Source organism: Piliocolobus tephrosceles, chromosome 11 (genome assembly GCF_002776525.5).
Source record: "Piliocolobus tephrosceles isolate RC106 chromosome 11, ASM277652v3, whole genome shotgun sequence".
In the NCBI taxonomy this organism is placed as follows: domain Eukaryota; kingdom Metazoa; phylum Chordata; class Mammalia; order Primates; family Cercopithecidae; genus Piliocolobus; species Piliocolobus tephrosceles.
Window position 1 is genome coordinate 26633458 of NC_045444.1, and position 20157 is coordinate 26653614.

At 35.9% G+C, this 20157-nt stretch overlaps 1 protein-coding gene across 1 annotated transcript in view; it reads right to left on the reverse strand.

The window, feature by feature from the left end:
• The window catches only part of LRP1B (LDL receptor related protein 1B), a 1636277-nt gene that overhangs the window by 807575 nt on the left and 808545 nt on the right, over nt 1-20157 (reverse strand). The window contains exon 11 of the mRNA XM_026453105.1: nt 17489-17725. Coding sequence (XP_026308890.1) covers nt 17489-17725 — 237 coding nt within the window. The remainder of the gene's footprint in view (nt 1-17488; nt 17726-20157) is intronic.

Below are 20157 nucleotides of genomic sequence, written 5' to 3' on the forward strand. Positions count from 1 at the left end.
CCTTCCACAAACTTTTTGATATACTTGCGAAAATAGGATCATCCTGCAAAAATATCTTTTAACTCATTTTGTCTATTTATGGGTTTTGTTGATGTAAGTATATACAGCTCTACCTCATGCATTTTAATGGCTACTTAATATAATTGCTAGCATAAATGCATCATGCCTTATTTGATAGACTTTATATTGTTTCCAATTTATGATTACAAATAATGTTTCTTTTTGAACATGTGTCTACTTCTATAGAATAGGTAACTAATTGTGGAATTGGTTTGAATCTTATGTACCATTTCAATTGATAGCTATTACTAAATAATGCTTCAAAACCAATATAACAACTTACATTCTTCCTAGTGTGGGAAATATTTTCTTATGTTCTAATATCACATATTATCAATATTTCATTCTTTAATCTGATGAATCTGGTGAAAACTATTCCATTGATTTACATTTTTGTAATTAGTATGATGTTGAGTTCCTCTCCATATGCCTATTCAGAACATTTTCTCCTAGTTTATCTTCCATGTTTTCACTTGCTCATAATACATTTTTTCATAGAAATGTGTTTTCTAAAATTTTAATGCAGGTGTATATACATATATATATACACACACGTATATATGTATATACATATATGTATATATGTGTGTATATACACACACATATGCCTACATATATATATATATATATATACACACACACACACATATATGTGCATATATACATACATATGCAGGCATGTGTGTGTGTTCCACTAGGTTGTGCGTTGCATTGCTTAGAAAATGTTCTGCATCCCAATACCATCAAATATATATATATTTCCACATACACACACAGGCATGCACATCTCCTACATGGGTACCCCAACAAAAGATGCATCACAGTGAGGGGCCAGACAGCAACAGGGGATGGGGCTGCTTGAGAGACAGTGCTGAGGAAAACTTCCTAGGGAAGCAACGTTTGGAGTGAGCCTTGAAGGGAATGATTGAATCCAGGGGGAGGCATGCACAGGACAGTAAACAGAGTGTGGTAAAGGTCCTGAGGTGGCCAGGGTTGGCATGATGGGGTAACTGTGAGAAGAGTGTGGATGAACAATGATGGAAGGGAAGGAGGGAAGGGGTCTAGGCAGAGAGGACAATGGAGGGGAGGAACAGTAGAAAGTGAGAACAGAGAAGCTGTCAGATACCAGATCATGCTCAGCCTTCTAGGACACGGTGATCGCTAAGAATTTATTTTGAGTGACAGGAAGTCATTGGAAAGTTGTAAGTAGATTAACCAGACTAGATTTAAAATTAAAAAAACAAAACAAACAAACAAAAAAACCTCCCACTGTTGTGTTGAGAATAAACTATAGGGTAGTATATTAGTTGTACATTGATGTGTAACAAATTGTCCCCAAATTTATTGCTTAAAGCGACAGTAAACACCTGCTATGGACTGAATGTTTCTTTCCCTCACAAAAAATAAAAATAAAAAATAAAAAAAAAATTCATATGGTGAAACCCTAATTAGTTCCCAATGGTCTGGTACTCGAAGGTGAGGTCTTTGGGAGGTAATTAGGGGTATTTGAGGTCATGAGACTAATTGCCATGATGGAATTAGTGTCCTTATAAGAGGAAGAGGCCAGAGCTCTTTCTTTCCACCCCATGAGAACACTGTGAGAAGGAGGCTGTCTGCAAACCAGAAGGGGAGCCCTCACCAGACACTGAATCTGCTGGCGCCTTGTTGATACACCTCCTACCTCTAGAATTGTGAACAATAAATATTTTCATTTAACCCAAACAAAATTCCCACATTTCTAAATTTTATATTTTTTGAGTTCCTGAAGCTTTATTTTTGTATGATTTTTGAGATAAAACTTTAACTTCTTCTCAAGTGAACAGACAGTTATTTCAATTCCATTCTTTGAGTATGCTTCTAGGGGTGTAATTAAAGTAGCTGGGATGGACTGAACTGGACTCATTATTTTAAGTACAGTTATTTATTAACTTGTTTTAAAGAGTGGGTTTTTATTAGGACCGTGGTGTTTCTCTTTCTCAATTCTTATATTTCAAGTTTACACCTATGGTGTTTTAAGCTATGGTTTCTGATGATCTTGTTGGTCACAGTCTGGTTCAATCTGTATTCTAATTAGGAAATTCTCATTATTTCTGATCACCGATGGTATATTTTTCCATTTCCCAGGACGGTTATCAATTTCTTTTTTAAAAATATCTTTTCAGTATTGTTATGGTTATAGATCGCAAAGTAAAGTTGAATTATTTGCTTAACTTTATATTTAGTCCTTCGTTTCATTTATCATTTGACAGATGCATCCAATAAGAAGACAAACTGTTTGTGAACAACAACATGATCTTTTCAGACCAACACTTTGCCTTCTATCTGACAGATATTTGGCAATTATATGTTATTTTTGTAGGTAAATAGAAATCTTTATAAAAAATAAGGATCAGGTTTATAGATAACCTTTAATCATATCATCCTGTACCATCTCTTTAAATAAAAGGTTTGTTCTGATAATATAACATATAAATCAATTTTTTTTTTTATTTTTGTAAAGTGAAAACTCCCACTGCTACATTCATTTTTTGGTTAAAAAATAATACAAAATTTGTTTATTGGAAGTAGAAAACTCTTAAATCTTTTTGCATCAAGTCAAACGCCTTTATGTGTAAACTGTAGTTGTTTAAAGCATCACAAGGGACTCACATATATTCATGGAAGTGCTGAACTATTTTTAATTGATTATAATGCAAAGGAAAAGGGAAAGAGAGCAGTTTTAAAAACTATTTCCATCCTGTTCCTCAAATTCTTATTTGCATTAATGAATTATAAACATTCAGAGCTCGGCTTTGCTTAAGATGCAAAAAGCCACAAAAGAATAACAGTAAGAGTAAACCCAATAATCTACAAGATCACAACTTTACTTGAATCCAAACAAAAGCTGAGGTCTCAAGACAGCAAAATGCATTGAAATGCAAAGAGTAACAGGCCTTTTCCAGGAAAAACAGAACATATCAAGTATTACTCGTTTGTCAGAGCATGGGAGGAAGAGGCGACTACCGTAATAGAAGATTTTTTTTTAAAAAAAGCTATAATTATAAAATATTCTTAAAACTGGGTGTAGTTTAATGTGAAAGTTTAGAATCCCTGGAAATACCCAACACAAAGAATTTCTTTCACTGAATTTACAAGAGAAAGACGGAAGGCAGAACAGGAAACCTGAGAGAGACCCCTGATTGGCTCACAAACATGAAGCCCCATCCAATCCTGACTCTTCTCTCAAACACAGGAAAACCTCTAAACCACTGGGGAAGAGGAAGAAGATCTTCCACCTCCCTGAAGCAAGACAGAGGTCCTATGAAGTAGGTATAAACAAATAATCTGCCTCTAGAAAAGGAGCAGGGAACCATCTCTCCTCCAAAGGCAAGTAAGCTGCAAAGACAAGTTATCACTGAAGCAAAAGTAAAAGGCAAAGCCCTATGTCCCTGAGGGAGGGGTAAGAAATTCTCCTGGTCTCGCTACAAGCTTGTTAGTCATAGCAAGCAAGGCTAGTGTATTGCTTGGAAATGGATACAAAATTTTATTGCCACTGGTCCCAGACAAAAAGGTACACCACCACTCAGGGAAGAATAGGAGCAAAAGCTGTCTGACCCTAGAAGAGGGGCACAAAAACTGCTTGGACCCAAAATTCTACATTGATATAAAAAAAAGACAATTGCTACCCTGGGGATGGGGCAAAAGATTATCTTCTGCCCCAAATTCCCCTAGATATAAGGGAGAGTTTCACTGCCAGGGGAGGAGAAGGGCCCACCTTCAAAACCCAGACACACAGGACCTAAGACAAAGACGGGAACAAGAGAAAAGAGAACCTTTTTGCACCCACCGAGAATCTTCCACTTAGTAACAGGTCACAGCATTCTACCATTGAGAGAAGGATAAGAGTGTGAGAGAGACTTTCCAGTGAGGCAGATATGCAGGAAATATTGAAAACTGAGGGATGAATAGACATATTCCAGGTCTCACCCTAAGCACAAGGTAGCATCTGTCCACCAAGGGAGGGATCTGAAAGCTTTGGTTCCGTAAAGGTAACTACAACAAAAACAAAACCCAAATCCAGCCTATTTGATTGGCCAAATCCTTCACACTAATAAACTGACATTAAATATGCTTTTTCTCTAGACATAAATTTTACTTACGTGAATCTCTAAAATATGAAGGAGAGGATGGAGGGATACTTTTCACCTCAACTCTAGTGATGGAGCTTCTGTGGTGCCTCTATGAGGACTTTGAACTGAGCTCTCTACAGTTGATTTTTTTTTCCACGCATGAAACTCACATCTCAGAATGTCTCACCTCTGGCTCACACTTGAGAAAGTGTGATAGTAGGCAGTTATAGATAGTAGGCAGATATAGGATAGTAGGCAGGATAGTGTTGGCTGATTTGCACTATGACTCCATTCCCAGAGTTTATTGGGGCAAAAGGCTCACAGTAATTTTGCAGACCAAAAGCAGACCACACAGGATAGAATTCTGGCATATAGATATCTTTGATCTAGTACAAGTTTGTCTAGCTGGATACAGAGATTCAAACAGTAAGAGAACGGACATTCAGAGAGGCAAAGTAACAAGCAAAAGCTTCATGTTCTTTGGCCAAAGGAAATGAAATTAGAAAGATTCAGCAGAAAGAAGACTTTCAAAAACCTTGGCAAGCACAGACACACTCAGACACGTGTGCGTGCACACACACACGCCCACACATCCATACCCCTCAAGAGAGTTCATTTTAAAAGATCTACTAGGCTCACAAAGAGGCTAAAGCACAACAGGACTAGTTCAAATAAGATTCTCTGTATCTCCTTACCTCTCTTTACCACTCTTACCTCTTCCAATCAATGTTGAGAGATGAGTGGACATCAGAAGCTAACTAGCAGGGACACACAGATATTCCACCCAAAAAAGTAAAAAATAAAAATAATTTTAAAAAGTTAACAAGCTGGGAGGGGTAGGAAAATAAATGCAGGGAAGAGCAACAGAGAATGCAACACATATATGCCCTCCTGTCCTTCTCCAGGCTAGAGGCAGCACAAATAGGAAACAAGTAAGATTTGATGACGCAATGAGTTTAGAATTTTGATTTGTATGTATATATGGTAGACTATGCATTCTAATTACCAAATTGAGGTTGCATTTCTGACTTAAAATGACTGACAGTTCTGTCTACTACCTAGTGTAAACCAAAAGGATTGGGATTTGACCAAGTTTTGATCTGGAGTGAGAAAGATTACTGAGTTAATTTTAAAGGTCAGTGGGAGGTAAACATAAAGTTATGCTTTAGCTATGTCAGAGTCACATTTTTAAACATACTGGTTACACAATGACTATTAATACTCCCTACAATATTCCCATAATAGTTAATGTCATGGGAATTTTCTCAGCATGTATTATGGGTATTGTCCAGTTTCACAATTTCAGGTAGTGTTTCCTACTTTGGTATCCCCAAAGTAAAGTCAGTCTAGACTAATCATATCATATTGAGAAATTTGTTTAATTAACCTAAGCAATAGTATAATTATAGTTAAAGTTCATAATAGTATTCCTAAGTAAATGAAGAATTCCTAAGGGACTTCTGAAGTAGCAACTAAGAATTCCATAATGCTAAGTATGATAAAGTAAGTGGGTTGAATGTATTTATGTTAAGTCATGCTGAATATTGGTAATTTATTTAAGTGTATAAGAAAATTACCAATCGGAATGTTTATTAATGTAACAATTATATATATATATATAAATATAATAGTCTTCACTTAACCATGGTTTTACTTTCCACGGTTTCAGTTACTCTGTCAGCCACAGTCTGAAAATACTAAATGGAAAATTCCAGAAGTAAACAACTCATAAGTTTTAAATTGCCTGTTACTCTGAGTAACATTTTGAAACCTTGCACTGTCATTTCACTCAGTCCTGGTTAGCACGGGAATCATTCCTTTATCCTGCATATCCACACTCTATGTTAACTGTCTGGTATTCACTTACTGGCCACCCCAGTTGTAAGACTGACAGACCACAAGAAGAGTGAGTGTAGTACAGTAAGAGCTCTTCTGAGCTCACATGTGTATATGCATATGGGTGTATTTTGCCAGACTTGCATCTAATTATAATAGAGGTCAAATTTTGTACTCTTGGGCCTATACTTTATGTAAAATTATAAAAATCACTGTTAGGGACTGTAATCCCAGCACTTTGCGAGGCTGAAGCAGGTGGATCACCTGAGCCCAGGAGTTTGCAACTCCTGTTATAACAGTATATTGTTATAATTGTTCTATTTTATTGTCATTATTGTTATGAGGCTCTTACTGTGCCCGTTTATAACTTAAACTTTATCATAGGTATGTGTGCATAAGAAAAAACATGGTGTATACATAGGGTTCAACACTATCCATGGTTTCAGGTATCCACTGAACTTACCTACCTCCAATAAAGGGGACTTCCGTAGCTGTATGGGACTTTAGAGGTTACCATGTATTCTCACCTTCTCTCTTTCGACCTTCCCAGCAATCTAACTTTATAAGATAATAGACTTCTTTACAGAAGTTTCTAGAACTCTTTTGCGCTCACGTGTATATGCATACGGGTGTATTTTGTGTTTGTCAATACTGGTGGATATGTACACATGCCTATTTTGGGTGAACATAAATAAAAGAAAGGATGTCTTCTCCTCTATGTTTACTAGACCCCTCTAGCCACCACAGCTAATTCCATCTTTTTGTCATTTGATAGCTTTTGTAACCCAGATTTTAATCTCATATGCATGTCTTCTTTTCAGACAAAAAATACATATATTGGTTCAAATTATTTTTCAAAGATCTCATGTAGTTCTGAAGAAATAGAAAATATGAAAAATAAATATTTACAAACTAAATGTGAAACTGAACACTGTTTTCAAGAATCAAATCTCAAGTAAATTCTATGAAAATATCTTATTCACAGTCAAGCAGAATCAGTAAGTGCAAACAGGCTATATTCTTGACGCTCAGTGTGATAACAACATTCATTGATCTCAAGAGTTTCAAATGCTGACAAATCTCTCCTTTACAGTTTTAATTAGAATATATTGTGTGACTGACAAATGTACTCATTATTTCCTTTACTAGTTGGTCAGACTATATATCTTAGAGTCTTAAGGCTTTTCTTCAAGAGAAAGTTCAGAGTTAAAGGCAGAAAAATAAGATTGATATTTACCTGAAATCCAATAACAAAGAGTAAAGGCTTGTTCTTAATTTAAAATGTTTTATAAGACTTTATCCTTTATAAAGTTCATAAGAACACCCTAACGTAATTCATTAGTGTTATCTCAGCATGTTTGCTTCATTACTATGAAACTCAATCTTTATGAGAAATTCTGACAAAGATATACAATGCTGAAGATCATCGAAATCTAAGGATAAGAGGTGACTTAAAGGTGCAGAAAATGATACTCCTACTATAAGGTTAGTGTCATTCAGGTACAGATTACATCCTGTAATCTGTTGTGTATGCCTGCCCTAGGGTTATTTAGAGTAGAGACTAACCTATTTCTGGAGTTCTGAAGTGGGTCTTAAGCTGGTGATTGTATGTGTTCACATGTGTATGTGTGTATCTGTGTGTCAGTAGTAGGATTTCTAACTCATAGAATGATAAATCAGTGAATAACTGATGGGCTATACATTTCAACCCATGATTGGAGGGACAGCTGATTATAAAATCCACAGGGCAGTTCTGAAGATGCTGGGGACAGGACTGAGCTGAAGAACAGGACTTGGTCCTTCAATTGTCAAATAAGCAATCACATGGATATAGCACCATCCTTCCATAGTATGTGAACAAATGAACTTTAAACACATCTTTTAGAGAATATGTTTGACAGGAAGAGACTGCTTCCCATTCTTCCGGCTATTCTTCTCTTCATAATGTCATAAACGAGAAACCTACCTTGGATGATGTCAAACTTATTCATTACTTTAACTTTATAGCTCCTAAAAGTGACTTCATTTAAAGGAAGACCTGTTTTCCAGGTATTTACAGGAGCTATGAAATTAAAGAGTAATGTATAATTTTGAACAGGATCCAAGTGCTCTTTAGATATTATAAGGTGGAGACATGTGCACGTACTCCTTATGTCAATCAAATAGAACACACCTTCATACATAAGGTCAGTGTATCAGTATAGCAAGTGGGTAAGAGCACAGACTCTGCCAGTTTCCTATTGTTGCTGTAACAAATTGCCCCAAACTTGGTGGCTTAAAACAACATAAATTTATTATTTGACAATTCTGAAAGTCAATATCCAGGATTGGTTTAACCGGGCTAAAGTCTGGGTGCTGGCAGAGCTGGTTCCTTCTGGGGACTCTAATCAGGAAGAGCCCATTTCTTTGCCCTTTCCAGCTTCTAGAAGCCACTTGCCTTTCTTGGCTCAGGGACCTTTCCTTGTATTATGCCAACCTCTTGCTTCCATAGTCACAACTCCTACTTCCTCCTTTGTCCTGCACCCCCCCCCCTTATAAATTTCCATGTGATTAAATTTAGGGTACCTCCAGATAAGTCAAGATAATTTCTGATCTCAAGATCCTCAACACATGCATAGTTACAGCTATATGGGAGGAACAAGTTCTAATGTTCTCTAGCACTGCAGGGAGTGAACATGGTTAACACTAATTTGGTATGTTTTCAAAACACTACAAAGAAGATTCTGAATGGTCGCAACATAAAAAAATGATAAATGTTTGTGGTGATGAATAGGCTAATTTACCTGATTTGATCATTACATGTTGTATCATGTATGTATATGTACAAGTATTATTTTGTAGCCTATAAATATATACAATTATTATGTGTCAACAAAGTTTTTTTAAAAAAGCAGCATCTTCCTCCCACCAAAAATTCTTTCACTTAATCACACCTGCAAGTCCCCTTTTCCATACAAGGTAACAGTCAAAGGTTCTGGGGATGAGGACCTGGATATTATTTGGAGGGCATTGTTCAGCATACCACAGACTCCAAAACCAGATCACAGGAACTTGCATATCAGTTATCTCTGAGACAATGTTCCAAGGATCTCTCACATTTCTGTCCACCTTGGGAAAAGAGAAGCCTTAGACTCTATTTTCAAGGATGTTAATAAGGTGTCCTTCGAAGATAGAGATTACATCTCTCTCGGAAGCAAAAGGCAGGTTTGCTTATAGGCTTAGAAGATGGAGAAAGTAACTTTTTCTGGAGCAATGAACAGAAAAAAAAAAAAAAAAAATGTGTTCCCTAAGCTCCAGATTCTTCTCTTGTAACAAGTGCCATGGTATGTGCAGGTGTCACCTTTGGGTTACCCTGTGGGGAGTAAAGATCAGGATCCTGAAACAAAACTACGGATACTCTGGCTATTGTTATTGATCTTAGTAACAAACTGTATTTTGTATCAGAAGTTTCATGTCTTCTGCCAGCATCCAAGAAAGTGTAGCAGGCTAATGTTTTAGCTTGCAAACATAATAAAATCTCAGCGCTTTCACAGTTCTTGACAAGTGGTATCACCTACTAGCTATGTGACTTTAAGAAATGACTTCACCTGTCTGAGTTTCAATTTCCAATCTATAAAATGGAGCTAATAATAATGCTGACCTCAGGGAGTCATTGAGTGGATTGTATGGGACAATGCACATAAGGTGCGCAATCTTGATACACAGTAAGTACTCATTAAATGTTCACTATTATTGCTGTCATTGATTTTATTATCACAAAATAAGGTGGTATAGTCTAAAATTAAAAAGACACATCTAGAGGACAAAATGTTTTGCCAAACTTGCATCTAATTATAAAAGAGGTCTAATTTTGTACTCTTGGGCCCATACTTTAGGTAAAATTATAAAAATCACTGTTGGGGACTATAATCACAGCACTTTGTGAGGCTGAGGCAGGTGGATCACTTGAGCCCAGGAGTTTGCAACCAGCTGGGGCAACATGGTGAAAGGCTGTCACTACAAAAAAAAAAAAAAAATTAGCTGAGCATGGTGGCACACACCTGTGGTCCTAGCCACTCAAGAGGCTGAGGAGGGAAGATCACTTGTGTGCAGGGGGAGGAGTTTGCAGTGAGTCGTGATCACACCACTGTGCTCCAACCTGGGCACAGTAAGACTCTGTCTCAAAAAAAAAAAAAAGAAAAAGAAAAAAAAGAAAAGAATAACAGTTGGGAAGAACTGTACATAGAAATCTTATGTTTGCATTGTTTTACTTGCAGTATGACTTATGACTTGAAGTAGATGAATTGAATCTTAGCTCATCAATGCCACAACAAAAGAAGCAGCAAAATTATCACCCTTTTCAACCCACATTATCCCTATATTTCTATTTTGAAAAAAACCTTGGTAAAAAAAGGCTCTGTGTTATGTGAAACAGTGACCTCAAGTCCCCAGTTTAATTACGGGATCTATTGAAACTACAGTTTTTCTGTTAAAGCTGCAAGCATTAATAACTTTCAAATCCAGGTAAAAATGCTTTGAATTCTTTTAAGCACTTTAAAAATATGAAATGATATGAAAGGTTATTTTAATATTTCTTCTATTTAAATATCTGTGTTTGAGTAGAATTAAGGTATATGGTTTAAAAACAAGTACTGCACTAGTGGAATACATGTAACAATAAATTGAATAGTAAATTATCATTTTTATATTTTTTCCTTTGTGCTAAAATTATAATTCATATTACAATGAAAAACAAATCTTGGAAAAGATACCCAAGAAGATAAAAATGCATTCAGTCTTAGAAAGAGCATCTATCTTGTTCTGTTAGAGAAGGTAACAATTATACCTGGCAAGAATGGCTAATTTAAATTCTCTAATCATTTAATCTAATTTTGCCTCCTGTTGATACTCCTTTTATTTTCTAGCACAGTATCCTACTTTAGTTTCTGTATAGCACTTATCATTATCTTATTCATTTATGTGTTTACTTGCTTATTATTTCCTTTCCGCTGTTGGATATAAGCTAAATAGGAAGCTTTATCCTCTTTACTGAAGCATTCCAATCACCTAGAACAGCACCTGGCCCCGATATGGCACTCACCTTTTAGTGACTGAAAAATAATAAATCAAGTAGTTGAGTTTTAAAAAAGGAAGAGCATGAATTTCACAAAAATTTTGACAACAAATTCTAGGTGGGTGAAAAAATACACGTAATAAATATCTTGTCCTTATGGAAGTTTATCTTTAATAAATCAGTAATATATTTTCATTTAGCAAATGAAATGAGATACATGCAAATATAACAAATGGACAATTTCCTTTCTCATTTATTTAACTGCTGTTTTCACCCACGAGATTCCTCAAACAAAGCCAAGAGTATATGTAACATTTAGGGGGTTTTCAATAAACCTCTAGGAGAGAAAAAAATCAAAGAATGAATAAAGGCGGATTTTTTTGGAAATGCTGTTGGTTTTATTTCTTCAGAGGTAGAATCTGAGTTTACATAAAAGATGTCCAAGATATTTATGTTTATTTACAAACAGCAAACTCTTTATATCCTTGTACTTCAAACTATATAAATTTATCAATATCAGAATTTCTATCAAGCTTCCAAATCATTTGTCAAACTAAGCATTGCTTCGCAGTCTTCAGGTTCAATGGTAGACACTCTACCTAAGTAAGTGAATGCACATAGAATTTAATTTTTCTGATGCCAAGAATGACAAGTTTTCATTTGCCAAATCTAAGTCTCTGCTTTGACATGTTAATCTCATATTGTAATGTGTATCATTATTCTGTTTAATGGAAAGGAAAAAGATAAACCAATAAAAAGATATTAAGCTGTTTCTTGTGTAGAAAGACAAAAATGTTAAATATATTTCAGATGTGAAAATTTGTAAAATGTTCTCATAACCTTCATACTGTCAAAGCAGTACTGGACAGATGTGCCTTGTGGTCATTGTGGCTATTAGAGTTGATCTCTGTTGTGATGGGTGGAATGCAAAGAACCACCAATGTCCTTGATATTGTTCTCAAAGTTAGGATTATTAGCAGGAACATCAAGTCATAGTACAGGAACTGACACAATTTAAAAGGACTCTCTCTGTTACATATTTTAGTCCTTCTTGAAAGTGTGTGTGTCGGCCGGGCATGGTGACTCATGCCTGTAATTCCAGCTCTTTGGGAGGCTGAGGCAGGCAGATCACCTGAGGTCAGGGGTTTCAGTACAACCTGGATAACATGGTGAAACCCCATCTCTAGTAAAAATACAAAAACAAGTTGGGCATGGTGGTGGACACCTGCAATCTCAGCTACTTAGGAGGCTGAGGCAGGAGAATCACTTAAACTTCGGAGGCGGAGGTTGCAGTGAGTCGAGATTGCACCACTGAGCTCCAGCCTCGGTGAGAGAGTGAGACTCTATCAAAAAATAATAATAATCATAATAATAAATGAAAATATCTGAGTCAAAAACAAAACAATGTAAATATTATTTACATAGACAGAATGTGCTATTTCATTGTCCATCTAAAACTATCAAGACCCTATCATCTGCTATCACATTAAGAGAAAAGTAGGAAGACAGCCTCTGTCACATCTAATTTAAAGTGAAAATCTTAACTTTAATTAGATACTCCTTCAGAATTTTAAATTATGGAGGATTTACATTGCCTTAATAAGTAAATTACAAGAAAGACAAAAACAGGGATGGTTTTATTTTAGATAAAAAATATACTTTTTATCAGGTTTGATTTAAAGTAAAGTTGTGTTGAATGAAGAATATTCTCATGCTCTCATTTCCTCTAAAAGATTGGAGAGACCTCCATTTACTACCACCCACGCTATAAATAATTTTAGTCCAATTCTGTGAAGAAACTCATTGGTAGCTTGATGGGGATGGCATTGAATCTATAAATTACCATGGGCCGTATGGCCATTGTCATGATATTGATTCTTCCTATCCATGAGCATGGTATGTTCTTCCATTTGTTTGTGTCCCCTTTGATTTCACTGAGCAGTGGTTTGCAGTTCTCCTTGAAGAGGTCCTTTACATCCCTTGTAAGTTGGATTCCTAGGTATTTTACTCTCTTTGAAGGAATTGTGAATGGAAGTTCATTCATGATTTGACTCTCTGTTTGTCTGTTACTGGTGTATAAGAATGCTTGCGATTTTTGCACATTAATTTTGTATCCTGAGACTTTGCTGAAGTTGCTTATCAGCATAAGGAGATTTGGGGCTGAGACAATGCAGTTTTCTAAATATACAATCATGTCATCTGCAAACAGGGACATTTTGACTTCTTCTTTTCCTAACTGAATACCCTTGATTTCTTTCTCTTGCCTGATTGCCCTAGCCAGAACTTCCAACACTATGTTGAATAGGAGTGGTGAGAGAGGGCATTCCTGTCTTGTGCCAGTTTTCAAAGGGAATTTTTCCAGTTTTTGCCCATTCAGTATGATATTAGCTGTGGGTTTGTCATAAATAGCTCTTATTATTTTGAGGTATGTTCCATCAATACCGAATTTATTGAGCATTTTTAGCATGAAGGGCTGTTGAATTTTGTCAAAAGTCTTTTCTGCATCTATTGAGATAATCATGTGGTTCTTGTCTTTGGTTCTGTTGATATGCTGGATTAGGTTTATTGATTTGCGAATGTTGAACCAGCCTTGCATCCCAGGGATGAAGCCCACTTGATCATGGTGGATAAGCTTTTTGATGTGCTGCTGAATCCGGTTTGCCAGTATTTTATTGAGGATTTTTGCATCGATGTTCATCAGGGAGATTGGTCTAAAATTCTCTTTTTTTGTTGTGTCTCTGCCAGGCTTTGGTATCCGGATGATGTTGGCCTCATAAAATGAGTTAGGGAGGATTTCCTCTTTTTCTATTGATTGGAATAGTTTCAGAAGGAATGGTACCAGCTCCTCCTTGTACCTCTGGTAGAATTCAGCTGTGAATCCATCTGGTCCTGGACTTTTTTTGGTTGGTAGGCTATTAATTATTGCCTCAATTTCAGAGCCTGCTATTGGTCTATTCAGGTATTCAACTTCTTCCTGGTTTAGTCTTGGAAGAGTGTAAGTGTCCAGGAAAGTAACCACTTCTTCTAGATTTTCTAGTTTATTTGCGTAGAGGTGTTTATAGTATTCTCTGATGGTAGTTTGTATTTCTGTGGGGTCGGTGGTGATATCCCCTTTATCATTTTTTATTGCATCTATTTGATTCCTCTCTCTTTTCCTCTTTATTAGTCTTGCTAGCGGTCTGTCTATTTTGTTGATCTTTTCAAAAAACCAACTCCTGGATTCATTGATTTTTTGGAGGGTTTTTTGTGTCTCTATCTCCTTCAGTTCTACTCTGATCTTAGTTATTTCTTGCCTTCTGCTAGCTTTTGAATGTGTTTGCTCTTGCCTCTCTAGTTCTTTTAATTGTGATGTTAGAGTGTCAATTTTACATCTTTCCTGCTTTCTCTTATGGGCATTTAGTGCTATAAAGTTCATATGGAACCAAAAAAGAGCCCGCATTGCCAAGACAATCCTAAGTCAAAAGGACAAAGCTGGAGGCGTCACGCCACCTGACTTCAAACTATACTACAAGGCTACAGTAACCAAAAACAGCATGGTACTGGTACCAAAACAGAGATGTAGACCAATGGAACAGAACAGAGTCCTCAGAAATAATACCACACATCTACAGCCATCTGATCTTTGACAAACCTGAGAGAAACAAGAAATGGGGAAGGGATTCCCTATTTAATAAATGGTGCTGGGAAAATTGGCTAGCCATAAGTAGAAAGCTGAAACTGGATCCTTTCCTTACTCCTTATGCAAAGATTAATTCAAGATGGATTAGAGACTTAAATGTTAGACCTAATACCATAAAAGACCTAGAAGAAAACCTAGGTAGTACCATTCAGGACATAGGCATGGGCAAGGACTTCATGTCTAAAACACCAAAAGCAACGGCAGCAATAGACAAAATTGACAAATGGGATCTCATTAAACTAAAGAGCTTCTGCACAGCAAAAGAAACTACCATCAGAGTGAACAGGCAACCTACAGAATGGGAGAAAATTTTTGCAATCTACTCATCTGACAAAGGGCTAATATCCAGAAACTACAAAGAACTCAAACAAATTTACAAGAAAAAAACAAACAACCCCATCAAAAAGTGGGCAAAGGATATGAACATTTCTCAAAAGAAGACATTCATACAGCCAACAGACACATGAAAAAATGCTCATCATCACTGGCCATCAGAGAAATGCAAATCAAAACCACAATGAGATACCATCTCACACCAGTTAGAATGGCAATCATTAAAAAGTCAGGAAACAACAGGTGTTGGAGAGGATGTGGAGAAATAGGAACACTTTTACACTGTTGGTGGGATTGTAAACTAGTTCAACCATTATGGAAAACAGTATGGCGATTCCTCAAGGATCTAGAACTAGATGTACCATATGACCCAGCCATCCCATTACTGGGTATATACCCAAAGGATTATAAATCATGCTGCTATAAAGACACATGCACACGTATGTTTATTGTGGCACTATTCACAATAGCAAAGACTTGGACTCAACCCAAATGTCCATCTGTGATAGACTGGATTAAGAAAATGTGGCACACATACACTATGGAATACTATGCAGCCATAAAAAAGGATGAGTTTGTGTCCTTTGTAGGGACATGGATGCAGCTAGGAACCATCATTCTTAGCAAACTATCACAAGAACAGAAAACCAAACACCACATGTTCTCACTCATAGGTGGGAACTGAACAATGAGATCACTTGGACTTGGGAAGGGGAACATCACACACCGGGGCCTATCATGGGGATGGGGGAGGGGGGAGGGACTGCACTGGGAGTTATACCTGATATAAATGAGGAATTGATGGGTGCTGATGAGTTGATGGGTGCAGCACACCAACATGGCACAAGTATACATATGTAACAAACCTGCACGTTATGCACATGTACCCTAGAACTTAAAGTATAATAATAAAAAAATAATAATAATTTTAGTCTATCTCTGCTTTTATTTTCTCATATTTTCTCATCTCAATCAAGTTCTGATTCATTCTGCACCCAAAAACCAGATTGATCCTCCTAAAATATCACTTTGTTCACATTATTCTTTGACTCGAAACATTTCCTTTTATTCCTTTGGGATTTTTTCTAAACTCCTTCACTTACATTCCAGGCCCTTTATTTTAGCGCCTTTCACTTTCCACTCTCTTCTGCCATTATTACTTTCAAAGGAAACCTCCAGTAGCTTTCCATTTAGGTCCCCCACATCCTCTTTCTAGAGATTGTGCTTTTCTGTTTTTCTCATGGAATTTCTGGTTGCAGAAACGCCTCCTCTCCCTCTTTAACGTTTCTCCATTAAGATCTAGCCCAAATACCGTAGCCTGCCCAAGGAGTTCTCTGAGTATACCCACATAAAGATATCTCTTGCTTTCTGTGAATACCCATTACACAGGTATTCTCTATTGCTCATATATTTCTTTAAGACAGCTTCGAACTTATTAATTAAATGCTGCAATGACTTTAAACTTTTTGTGTGCTTATATCATCTCTAAAGGTAGATTATGAACCTCTTGAAGGCAGAAGTCATTCCCGAAAATTCCTTTTATCTCCTGAGATATAGCTACCATGATGTCCTTCCTAAAATAAGCACACAATTAATGTTCCTCAAATCATGTATTTCTAAAATATTCAAGAAGTAAGCAGACTTTATACATGAGGAAACAGGTCCAGAATCATTTGTTAACATGCCTAAAAATGACTGGCAGCCAGTGAAGACCTGGTTTGATTTATTATTTGCAATATTTTCTACTGATACCAAAGTTAACATTGTTTTGTTACTAGATTACTTGTTCCTAAGCCAAATAAGTTATAAAATACATTGATTTTATTAAAATGTACATATATCTGTTTGCATGTATATAACTTTATATATGTACCTATAAATAAAAATAGGTATAAATGTATTAAGTTTCTCTGGAGATACTGATATTCCAAGGGCAACTCTAGAAAACTTCATTTCAGTGATGTGTAAAGTAAAAAATAAAATGCAAGAATTGTGATGACAATGTGGACGTTGATATTTTTCATGCATTTTGAGTGACATGATCAATAGTCTAATGAAAACCAACTGTTATGAATGTCTCTGAAATCCTATTAAATTTTGTGTTCTGCCATACAGCACTGTAAACATATCAGTGTAAACTGACATTTCCCAGAAGATGGATAATAGTTCAATTTTAATCCTGATAATATTTAGAGTATAGGAGATGACAGCAAGTGTCATTTTATAATGAAGGTTTTAATACACTGGTATATGAAAACAGAGAAACAATGTTACTGAAGACATAACATTAAAAAATATTTTTGAACCAATCAGAAGAACTTGAGTTCTGGTTAAAACCAGTCTGACACACACTGGATTTATCCTTTTAAAGTGCTTTATCTCTGAGTAGTTTGATGTTAATGTCACAGTGTCACTTACCATCTTTCAGGATGGTTTCTCGTTCTGTGCCATCTATCTTCTGCCGGCCAATTAGGAAACTGGTGGTGTCAGCAAAGTAGATGTAATTGGTTTCTGCATGAAAATCTAAAGCACGAGGGTTTACCAGATTTTCTATGGGGATCATGTATTCATCAGCTATCTTGGTATTCAAGTCCATTCCTCTAACAATTCCTGGGCGTCCTTTCCCATAAAAGAGGAACAACTCATTCTTTGGTCCTGCAGAGGAAAGATTACAAATATAAACAACTGATGCTGCTTAATCTTCTTTACACTGCATAATGCCACCGTTTAATTAACTGGCACAATTAGCGTTTTTTAAATTCAATGCTAAAAATTAAACTCTAAAATATGCCAAATGTATCTTGTAGTTTTGATGCAAGAAGGCCAGCTAATTGCATTACTTTAATTAAAACAGAAATTACTTCTGCGAATGGGTTGCAGGTAGTTAATTATCCTTTTGTCTGTAACTGTCTGGATAGCAAAAACATGACAGATCATTAGATAACTTGTAACTTGTAAAATAGGCATTTATTAAAACATCCGGCACATTTAATTTTATAATGCATTACAATCTATTTAGCATTTTCTTTCGATACTAACTGTACCATTTATTATATTTGACAATGCTAAAATCTTCAGAAAATTTAAGACACACCAACCCCAAGTTTGCATCTACAAATTGTCAGAGGCAAACAAAGAATCATATAGTATCATTAACTTGCTTGTGAATATATTACAGTTGCCCAAACATGTGACTTATTCTTTTTAGAAATAAAATTAAATACCAGTTATAGCATCCCTTTTTCTTCAAATTTTAATTAGAATGTTAGAGGCTGATGCTGTCTGACAGTAACTCTGATGAACAACACAGGCCTTATCAAAAACAAAAGAAAAATGAAAACCCCAAACAAAAAACTGCCTCCTGAGTTTAAAATGTCAGCATCAAAGTAGCTCTTTCTATAGAGTGAATTCCCTGTTTTGGACTTCTATATAAAAATATACACAAGATTCTCCAATTACCGGGGCATCTTATGCTTGGTTTACTGTATATAATTTTAAAGGAAATAATTTTTATATAAAAGGAAAAACATACTGAGCTTTATTAATAAAACTGAAGATACAAAAGACTCAGCTGTATTTGGATAACCACACAATAATTGATATTCATAATAAAGTAAAATAATATTAAAATTTGGAAAATAATAAAAATAAGCAATTATTTATACACCTAAAAATACAAAGTATATTAACATTTATATTTATTTTCTTGTGTTTTTTAAATTAGTGTAATTGAGTATTAAATATATATAAAATAATGTTGATAACTTAAAAAAAAATTTACTTAAAGTTCCGGGATACATGTGCAGAGTATGCGGGTTTGTTACATAGATAGTATCCATGTGCCATGGTGGTTTGCTGCACCCATCAACCGGTCATCTAGGTTTTAAGTCCCACATGCATCTGGCATTTGTCCTAAGGCTCTCCCTCCCCTTGCCCCTCATCCCTGACAGGCCCTGTTGTGTATTGTTCCCCTCCCTGTGTCTATGTGTTCTCATTGTTCAACTCCCACTTATAAGTGAGAACATGCAGGGTTTGGTTACACCTTACACCTTATACAAAAATTAACTCAAGATGGATTAAAGACTTAAATGTAAACCAAAACCATAAAAATCCTAGAAGAAAAACTAGGGAATACCATTCATGACATAGGCATGGGCAACGATTTCATGACTAAAACACCAACAGGAATTGCAACAAAAGCCAAAGTTGACAAATGGGATCTAACTAAACCAAAGAGCTTCTGCAGAGCAAAAGATACTAGCATCAGAGTGAAGGGGCAACCTACAGAATGAGAGAAAAGTTTTGCAATCTACCCATTTGACAAAGGACTAATAATCAGAATCTACAAGGAACTTAAACACATTCACAAGAAAACAAAAAAATCAAAAAGTGGGCAAGGGATATGAACAGACACTTCTCAAAAGAAGACATTTATATGGCCAACAAACACGAATAAAAGCTCAACATCACTGGTCATTAGAGAAATGCAGATCAAAACCACAATGGGATACCATTTCACACCAGTCAAAATGGCAATGATTAAAAAGTCAGGAAACAACAGATACTGGCAAGGTTGTGGAGAAATAGAAACGCTTTTACACTGTTGGTGGGAAGGTAAATTAGTTTAACCATTCTGAAAATAGTTCAACCATTCTGAATCGCCACAGTGTGGCGATTCCTCACGCATATAGAATCAGAAATAGCATTTTACTCAGCAATCCCATAACTGGGTATATACCCAAAGGAATATAAATCATTATACTATAAAGATACATGCACATGTATGTTTACTGCAGCACTATTTAAAGAGCAAAGACCTGGAACTAACACAAATGCCCATCAATGAGAGACTGGATAAAGAAAATGTGGCACATATACACCATAGAATACTATGCAGCCATAAAAAAGAATGAGATCATGTCCTTTGCAGGGTTATGGATGAAGGTGGAAGCCATCATTCTCAGCAAATTAGCACAGGCACTGATAACATATTTTAATATATAAATAATAAAAATAAAACAAATCCCAGGTACCTAGCACAAATGTGAAGAATATTTGCAGTACACTGGAATATTTTCAGTACACTG